At 39.2% G+C, this 10,468-nt stretch overlaps 1 protein-coding gene across 1 annotated transcript in view; it reads left to right on the top strand.

Moving 5' to 3' along the window:
* The window catches only part of LOC107602566 (glutamate receptor 1-like), a 41,543-nt gene that overhangs the window by 16,118 nt on the left and 14,957 nt on the right, over nucleotides 1-10,468 (top strand). The window contains exon 4 of the mRNA XM_016295094.1: nucleotides 7,389-7,573. Within this exon, the coding sequence (XP_016150580.1) occupies nucleotides 7,389-7,573 (185 nt within the window). The remainder of the gene's footprint in view (nucleotides 1-7,388; nucleotides 7,574-10,468) is intronic.

The raw sequence follows: 10,468 nt of genomic DNA, 5'->3' as shown, positions 1-10,468 counted from the left end.
TCTATAAAATGCATTGCTGTTCTGTTGTAAGTGATCTTAAAGATTCCTAAATGCATCTACTTCTGGAAGGCCAAATAAAGTGCTTTTGCTTTCGCACTGAAACACACAGCATCTCCCTGACATGCTGCTTCAACACTGCGGTTACTGAAACCACGCCTTCTTTCTTTGCGTGCACATTTGGGCGGCATTATGCAAATATTTCCACATAGTGAGGTAGATATGTGGGGGCGTGTTAGAACGAGCCGTTTTAGGGGGGCGTGGCAGAGTCTTAACTTTGATAAAGAATATCTCTTTGGTTTTGAGACTTTAGTCTTTGCAACTTCAGGGATCTTATCTATGCACAATCAGCTTGTAACACTCCAAAGAGAAAGGAAAACTTGAAATCGCATCATATGACCCCTTTAAAGGTAATTATTCATTATTAAAATCCAATTATTATTATTTTTTAAATAATAATATATTATTAGTATTATCATTATTACAATAACAATAAAAAATAATATATTATTATCATTATTACACTAACATTAATAATATTAATAAATGAATAATAATTTTAATAATAATAATAATAAATAATGTTATAATAAATATAATCAAATTTGACCTTTTTCACACAGTGCAAGGTGATTGGTAGTCATCATATTTTGGGATTCTTGGCATCAAATTTTTAAAACCCTTGACATGAATAGAAAGTCTCTCTAAAAGGGGTATTGTACATGAAGCTTAATTTGCATAGAACTGAGGTGTCTTTGAAGCGCATGAGAATTTAAATACTCAGTGTAGTGCTATAGCGACGCATTTAGCACTTGGTTGAAATGGTTTGTGGGTGCTTAGTGAATAAGATACAGGTTTTTGTGCTGAAAATGCATTAAATTCACCCATTAGAATTTTGAACGTGGCTGTTTGGTTTTCTGAGAGCCAGTATTTACCACCACATTGCTGGTGTGCACATTGAGTCAGCTTTTGTTCCTGGCTTGTTTGTGAACATGTTAGTGTGTAATGATGACAGATATAGATATGACTTATGAGAGAGCAGTCTGCTTTGGTGTTGCTGGGATGAACAATAGTGTTCTGATCTAAGTGGATGCATCTCTCCCTGCACTTGGAGCTCATTTGTGCATCTCTCTCCATGGAGATCTGCCAGAATGAAACTGTTGTGCCGGAGTAAAATGTATCAAGCTGATTGCCAGGGAAAGAAAATCCTAATTCCAAAGCACCCCCCACACATGGTTTTATTGTTATTCTAAGAAGGGTCCAAAATGTACTTGTCTGCCACACAGGCCAGGGCTGATGAATTGAGAACATTTACCAACCAATAAATATTTCATACAAGCCATGAAACTAGGTTTTGTTTTATTATCATAAAAAAAATGCAGAAAATGCCTAAAAATGCCAAAAAAAATATATAATAATAATTTAATTTACTTACCCTTGTATCGTTCCAAACCTGTATTTCTTCACGCAAAAAATATTTTGCAAAAAGAAAGTCAATTGGGTCCAATGTTGTTTGACCCCCAGCGTTCATCAAAATAATTTATTTTGTGCTGAGTAGAAAAAAGAAATTCATACAGGTTTGGGAGGGCATGAAAATGAGTAAATTATAAAGGAATTCTTAAGTAATGAACATTGACAAGCTAGCCATAATAATTTTGTTCCTCATATTTTTGTTTTGGTGGCCTAATTTTTTGTGAAATATATTCCAAATATGTTTCGCCACATTCTGAATAAATCCTGATGGGAAAGCTTCCAGTTTGGTAAAAGTTAAGAAGAAACATGTCACAACAGGATGGTTTCTTTGATAGACAGTAGTCATCTATTTAAATAATGCACATCTTTTACATCAGGGAGAGTCAAACTATTTTTTATTTGATTTAAATTAGACTGTCTAGCTAATTTGATTTAAATGATGTTGCAGTTCCTAAGACAGTTACCAGCCAAGTGGTGACTAACCCAATTTTTACTTTTGCATTTGGCACTCGACGAGTGTTAATTTTGGACCCTGTTGCCATGTATCATCCCACAGCACAGCGATACAGGAATTCTGTCTCTTCTCGCCTCAAAATAAATACCTGAAATTCCCAGATCTGCTCTAGAAAAGTCACGGGCATCCGGCGCTGCTCCCCGAGCAGGTAGAATCTGACACACCTGTCAGCACCAGGTGTGCTTTCCCCACGTAGCCAATCGGCTGCAGTGTCCCCATAACCATCTGTCACAGACGTTCAGCTCAGCCGACCATGATGGGAGCATGATGCGATCTGCATATTACAGGTCTTTTTTAAGAAATGTAGTTCCCTTCAATGCTCTCACCGCCAGCTCCTTCTCTTTTTGCTTTGTCGCTGTCAGTTCTGTCATTGCTCTACACACAATAGGTTTGATGCCTGCCTATATGCACGCCACGGGTGTCTCGGTGATGGTTTTATCTTGTGGAAGTGCTGAGGGCTCTGGGTTAAGATTGTAGGATCATTAACTCTGTGACTGAGAGGAACCAAACCGCAGGAATCCATATCACCAGCCTCTTGTTGCCTAGATACAGCACTGCACTGTCTACAGGGTTATTTTAAGCCTTTTAAGGACATACATGTGAGAGTGTATGTAGCCCGTATGTGAACCCAGCCAGCTTCCTATGCGTATAAAATCATTCCCTCCACCGTGTGCTGTTTTCCATGTTTGCGTAGTACTCCACTGGCGTCACACCACCCCAGATGAGTGAGAATGAGGCTAAGGAGAGATGTCTCCCCCCGCTGGCCCTGTTCTCTGTGTGCATCGTGAGCCATTTGTTCAGCCTGCTGGAAGTGAGAGCTCCTTAATGTCAAATCACCCTGCAGTCTTAAAGTGGTCCAGCTGTACTCACACTGAGTCAAGCAGGAAGCAACTGGCTCAGATGCAGAGGGGTCAAAGGGCAAGTTCTCAAAACAGAGGCAGACAGAAGCAGAGGAGGGAATCAATATCCCTTGCTTCTGCTGTCAATATGTGCTTTCTTTCCTTCGGAATCCAACTACTTTTGACTTGTTTTTCAAACTACACTGTAAACATGATTTGATGTCTAGTTGGACTGCTTTCAGGAATTTTCTGTGACTGTTTACTTACCGTCACGTTTGTGCTTGTCCCTTAAATGTCCTCTTTACAGCTCCAAAAAGGTAACAAATTTACCATTCACCATTTAAAGGGATGGTTCACCCAAAAATGAAAATTAACCCATGATTTACTCACCCTAAAGCCATCCTATATGACTTTCTTCTTTTAGATGAATACAATCAGAGTTACATTAAAAGATGTCCTGGCTCTTCCAAGCTTTATAATGTCAGTGAATGGTGGTTGAGATTTTGAAGCAAAATAAAGTGCATCCAATTATCTTAAAAAGTGTTCCACACAGCTCTGGGGGGTGGGGGGGGGTTAATAAAGAGTGTTAATAAAGTAGAAAAAGCGACTGAATTAATTCACCAAAACTTTTTGAAAACTGCTAAGAATAAAAATGAGCTCACCGATGCGCGGGACGCAATGAAAGAGAGGAAGCGGCCAGAAGAAGCAGTGAAATGTAACAACATCACTGACCTGTTCAGGGCTTCAAGTGCCGGTCAGCTTCATCTGTAAATACGCTAGATAGTTTTGTCTTTATTAAGTATTAAACTACTAGTTTCTGTTAGGCTATCAGTAGCACCCCATTATTATCATCATTCAGAATACTGTGCTAAAGGACATCAATATCGATTGTAAAGTTACATTAAAAAATTTAGCAGAGACGGATATTCACATGGATATTGTACAGGGAGGGAGGGAGCTAGAGCAGACAGCAACACAAAAATAATGAGTAACAGGCTCACAGCCTAATAATTCAATAGTGTTGTAGACTTTTTCAACAAGTATATTGTACTAATTTTGACATTTAGGCACTTTAGAAACTGTGTTTTAGTACACTACCAGTCAAAAGGTTTTGATCATTAAGATTTGTAATGTTTTTTTTAAAGAAGTCTCTTCTGCTCACCAAGCCTTCATTTATTTGATCCAAAATACAGCAAAAACTGTAATATTGTGAAATATTTTTATTAAAATGTATTTTATTCCTGTGATTTCAAAGCTGAATTTTCAGCATCATTACTCCAGTCTTCAGTGTCACATGATCCTTCAGAAATCATTTTAACATTCTGATTTGCTGCTCAAAAAACATTTATTATTATTATGTTAAAAACAGATACAAAAGTTTTTCAAAAGCTTTTTGATCACAGGAATAAATGACATTATAAATATATATTCCAATCGAAAGCAGTTATTTTAAAAAGTAAAAATATTTCACAATATTACTGCTCTTGCTGTAATTTGTATCAAATAAATGCAGGCTTGTTAATTATTCATATTTCCCCATGAGCTGATTCGCTACAGTGACCAGAAGAGACTTATTTAAAAAACATTAAAAATCTTACTGTTCAAAAACTTTTGACTGGTAGTTTATATTTGTATGAAATTTAGGTTTATTAAATATAGGGTATTGAAGTCATTGTAAGATAAATAACATTCTTTGCTAACAAACTGAAATTAGGTGTATGTTTTCAACAAGGTGTGTGTGGGGGGGGGGGGGGGGAATGAAGAAAAGGCAAAGGCAAGTGAAGCTGCAGTGCAGGAGAGAGCCTTTCATTATTTTCCACTGCCCCAGACTAAGGATTTAGACCTTTTTTATATGATGGCCATACAAATAATATTGTATGGTTTCAGAAATTGTTGTGGATGTATACAGGATATAGGCTATATACAGGAAATAAGGGGCCAAAATAACAGCTTGTCACTGGAACAGGACCCTTAAAAGGACATATTTTTTCTTTTCTTTTTTTACCCCTAATAGGTAGGCCTACAAATTAGTACCTTAAGGGTACGAATTACTACTCTTAAAAGAATAAGAGTAACAATTTAAGGAATTAATCATTTGTATTCTATAATATTTTTTTCTATATTTTCCTAATGACAATTTTAGAATAGGTTTATACAAACACATAATAAGGCAGAATAGTTTCTATACTGTATTAAATGTTATGTCAATTAGCACTGCATTATTCATATACTATATTTATTACCTCGAAATGATCTGAAATTACCTTTTTAGCTACAGCAATAGCGGGATGCCTTTGTCCATATTAGGGATTTCCTGCAAGTCATAAGTTATTACTTCTACTAGGCCGTTTTGGACTTTCTGCAGGAGAGCGCCTTCCAGCTTCCAGTATGAATGAAACATGCACTGTTTAGCACTCCGTAATGTTCACATCGTCTCGTTTTGGATATGAATAAATCGTCCGGTCGTACATAGACTATCTTGTTTCTTCGCCCATGTGCACACACATCCAAAGCACGCACACAGAAAAAGTGATTTTAAATGCATCTGATTTACAGATAAATCATAGTTGATCTATCAGCCAGATGCACATAAAAATGCATGCCCTCTTATTTCAATGTTTTTGTTAATGTTGAGGTTGTAAATGATGTTTTTACCATTCAACTGAACTATGTGCATGTATTTTAGCCACTTACATTGTTCTTGCTCCATCCATGCAATAACTGCATCCTTCTATCAACCGAGTTTCTATTTACTTATACTGCTGTGTAATATCAACGGTATGACCCATTTCAGGAGCTGACAAAATCAGACCTGTCTGTTATTGGTTGAAGCGCAGGGCTCCACCCCAGCAGTTTCAAAAGTGCCCGTCAAATGCTGGCTCGTTTCTCCATCGGCGCCACCTTTGTACTTGTTTTTTGTTTTTTTTGTACTTTGTACTTTTGGTGAAAAATAAATGTAGCGAAGTTGAATACTTTAGTTTTATTCTACTCAAATAAAAGTAAAAGTACCACAATTTAATTACACTCAAGAGAGTAGAAAAAAATAAAAAAATGTACTCAAGTACTGTAACGAAAGTATTTGTAATTAGTTACTTTTAGTATCCATTGGTTCCATAAATTATAAAGTGTGCATCCTTGTTGTTGCTCTACTTCTAATTACAGCTCATGCAACAGCTGCATGGTGTTGCATTAAACAAAGACTGTACAATTTGAGTGCATGCTTTTTTACTTTGGGTGCTGTTCAAAACATAAAACAAACCTGTGTAAGTCCATTAAACATTTCATAAACAATTTCCCATATAAATGTTCACAGGGGAGTTGCTGTATTTATGTCTCTTTGTAGAGCCTGGCAAAATTTACAGGAGGCTATAGACTTTCATAGGCAGTTTTGGAGCAGGAATTGATTTTTTATTTTTTTAATTACTGGATAAACTTGGGCTTGTTCCGTAAAGTACTCATGCAGCAAAAAGCATAGATGGCTCTGAAAGCGTGCAGTTGAGTGCTTGGAGAGGTTTTGATAAGTTTGGAGGAGCTGGTCATGGTGCTGAAGTACTGAGAACACAAGAAGCAAACTGCTCTCAGCAGCAGCATAATAAGAGCAATCATGTACGCTTGTACTTTCAACTGTCATCACGTCATGGGATCATATGATCCTTGAGAACTAATTGGTTCTTATGTGAAATATGAAGCTGGTGTTACGTCTGCTCCAAAAAGTTTGTAGTATTTTATTTTATATTTTATTTTATTTTGTGTACATGAAAATATAGTCACGTTTATATTTTAGGAAGGGGGGGTGAGGGCCCTCTCCAGACGAGCATGGTATTTAGGGGTCTTTGGAATTAAAAGGTTTGAAAAATGCTGTCGTGCCATTAGCTTAGCAACAGTAGGAACACTTTTGAGGGTGCTGGATGTTGCAGACAGTGAGGCAACACTTTAGGTTTTGAAACAGATTGTGTCTTGTTGTGTTGAAATATTGATGTCTTTAATGGCTATTGTAATAGCGCATTATTTTTGAATCAGAGGGATTTTTGTTGGTGTCTAGAGAGAAAGCTGATTGGTCCCCTTAGTGTTGCACACATGCATCCACCGTCTTTGAATCCAATGCCAAGATCAATGTCTTCACTAATCGAACCCCATTTCCTTTCTGTGAGCAGTCTGGCTCTCACTCTCCACTGTCTGTATCATCCTGGCAGGTTTTACTGAATTCACAGCCAATAAAGTGGCATTCAGATGGTCAGAGGTGCCTGGAGATAACAGAGTGTCGATACTATAGTCCTACAAGCTCCTGAGCTGCTTCAGAATGACTTCCTAATGAATTAACTTACCAGAATGTCATTATTTACTCATTGCATTTCATAGAATGAGTCACATTAACTAGTTCCTCCTCCAAATACATATAAGTTAACTTACTCAATGTTTCAAATTAAATGCAGTTAACTTGTTTGTCTAGTACAAAATAAAAATCTTAAGTTCTACTAAATCTCAAAAATGTATAATTTTGATGCAACTGATTACCTCAGCTTTTTGGAATTCTGCTAACCTGATTTTGGTCATTTGTATGCTAGGACTGTCAGTTCTGCAGAAGGTTCTGGACACAGCAGCGGAGCATAACTGGCTGGTGACCTCCGTGAATGTTGAGACAATGACAGAAGCGTCCTTCCTCAAAGTGTTCCAGGACCTGGACAAAAAGAAGGAGGGCCAGATCATCATCGACTGTGAGCTGGAGAGACTCACCTCCATCCTGAAGAAGGTAATTGGCTCTCACTAATCTTATTATAGTCATACATGCTGTCAGGTGCTCCAAATGAATGAGGAATCAATTTTTGGATCCAAATTGAGATTGCTCTAAATGTACTAAGACCACTTAAATACGTCACTTAAAAAAAGCTAGTCATAGCTACACAAACAGTCAGCTTTAATGCTGCTAATAACCATGCCATTATGAGTATATATCAGTAATCATCTGAAGGTTCAGATGACTCAACTTGTAATTCAGATGTAATTCAGATCTGGAATACTCGGTGAAGCCTGTGGGCACTCGAATCAGATGGAGTGGCCTATGCAGCAGGCCCCAAGATGCTCTCTTTCTCTCTCTCAAAAAGTGCCAAGGACGGAGCAGATAAATAACACTGGGCTGACATTTGGGGTTGGCAGCGGAGCCATAGTGACGCGTCACTTTCTCTGTCACCTCTCTCCGCTGCCTGGAGGAGGAGGAAGCGTCCTGTTACTATAATTAATGAGAGCGTGCCTTTTCTTCCCTTTCGCTCCTTTCCTCTATTTCATGAATCAAACAGAAGACCCTCGACAGGCCGTGTTGTTATTGATAGCATGGTACCCACAGTTAAGGCTGTTGCATCATTTGGTGGCAATTTGCACAGCACGCCTAGACAAATTTTTCCTCTCTGAAAGCAATCATCCATCACCATGCGTCCACCAATCATACCGTAAAACAGCATTGGTGTAATTTTCCCCCACTTTGATTCACATTCTTTCACTAACACCAGGGGCCAGAGGGTTTAATTGAGGAAAAACTCTCTGTGCATATTTTTCATCACTCTCTAAGCATGCAAAATGTTGTGTGGAACATTTAAGTAGGTATATTTTAAAGACTCCATAAAGTAGTTTGATAAACAGAAATGTACTTTCTTCAAAAAAATAGAAAGTTACAGCATGTCATACTTGGAAAAACTTAATATATTTAAAAATACATTTATTTCATACTAAGTAGTTATATTTACTGACATATCACTGGAGACTTGATATGATAATTATACTGATAATATATCAGTATAATATATCATAAAAAATGATAATTTCCTTTAACCAGGAAATTAACGTTCTTAGAATTGACAAGACGGTTGACCCTGAGTGGTCAGCTAAATATCTACAGTGGATCTAAAATATTAATAATTAATCATAATTAGTTATGGTTAATTATTCATATTTCCTGTTGTGAGCTAAATTCGCTACATTATACTTTATATGGAGTACTACTTGTACACAAAGCACACTTCTTAATAAGCCTAAAATGTATTTTAATGTCACTATTGATGAGGATTGTATGAGGATTTTTTTATAATATTAGTCTTTAGATGCAGGATATTCAAAATGTACATAAAGTAAACTTGCAATAGTTCCTTGTTATACTTAAGTATATATTTAGTTGAACTTCAGCACTACTTCCACACAATTAAAGTGCATTAAGTTCAAAACTAGTTGCTCCAGTTTAGCAGATTGTAAGTATACCAGTTTAGCATACCAAAAGTACAAATGCAGTGTATTTTTATTAAGCACATGTATTTGTAATATACCTACAGTATCAATGTATTTCAAATACATTTAGGTTATTTTTTTTCACTAGGGATATCAAAGGGCTTGTCTTTTTTTCAGATAGTCAACATTGTTATTGTTGACTAAAACTATTAACAGTTTTTTTAATAAATTGCATTAAAGCTCAAATTAAATTAAATATAAATATTATATGAAAAACTTAAAATAACACCAGTAGCCATTAGTTTGGAAATGATGGCTATGCTTTCCCGGGCCGCTGAGAGTGTCGGGCTCGAGTGGAATCTTCCACCGTGTCCCGAACCCTCAAGGTTGGATGATTGGTTTCTCGGGGTGGCGCGCGCTGGTTCTCAGGGCCCCACCCCAGTGCCTTTCTTCCCGGAGGTGCATGATGAGATCGCTGGGTCATGGGCGGCACCTTCCACTGCCAGAAACCGGCCCAGTGGCTCATCCTCCCTCACCACCCTCGATGGGGGTCCAGCGCAGGGCAGCCGCCCCGCCCGTCCAGGCCCCCGCCATACCTGGTGGTAAGCGAAGGAGCAAGAGGCCCTGAGACGGGCGACCCAGAGATGGAGGGAGTTGATCTTCGGGAGATGGTGAACGCACCACTCCCTCCCCCGGAGGAGGGCCGGGTGGAGAATCTTTTGTTTCCTTTTTTTCTGCCACTGACCTTGCGGCCAGTGGTACCCAAAGTCTCGACAAAAGAGCAATTTCTTCTTTCTCTGGGTCCCCTGAGGGGATGGGGGGTTGTGGACGATCCAGAGCCGTATCACACTCACCCTCCTCTCTCACCAGTGAGCAGCAGTGGGCGGATCGGGAGGACAAACCAACGGACTACCCACGCACCCTCTGCTCAAACGCAGGTCAGTGTTACACACACCCAGACCCCGCTTCGGACCGGCAAAGAGACGCCCGGGCCGGGTCCCTGCGTTCTTCCGCGCTGCCCCACTGCGGGTACACCTGTAGTTCCGTTGATGCCACTTGCGCGGTGTCTGGGAGCCTGACTAGAGCTACCCAGCCCGTCTCGATGGCTCCGTCGAACCGTCAGGCTCGGCTATGCGATTCAGTTCGCCCGGCACCCTCCCAAGTTCAGGGGCATCCACTTTACGTCAGTGAAAGCAACAGATGCCCCTGTCTTGCGTGCAGAGATCATAGTCCTACTGGCGAAGGACACGATAGAGCCGGTTCCTCCAGCCGATATGAGGTCGGGGTTTTACAGCCCTTACTTTATTGTACCCAAGAAAGGCGGTGGGTTGAGACCTATCTTGGACCTGCGCGTCGTGAACCGGGCCCTTCACCGGCTCCCGTTCAAGATGCTCACGCAGAAATGCATCTTCAGGTGTATCCGTCCCCAAGA

The sequence above is a fragment of the Sinocyclocheilus grahami genome, unplaced genomic scaffold, assembly GCF_001515645.1.
Source record: "Sinocyclocheilus grahami isolate Dianchi unplaced genomic scaffold, SAMN03320097.WGS_v1.1 scaffold330.1, whole genome shotgun sequence".
In the NCBI taxonomy this organism is placed as follows: Eukaryota; Metazoa; Chordata; class Actinopteri; order Cypriniformes; family Cyprinidae; genus Sinocyclocheilus; species Sinocyclocheilus grahami.
Note: the sequence above shows the minus strand (reverse complement) of the source record. Positions and strands in the feature narration are given on the sequence as shown.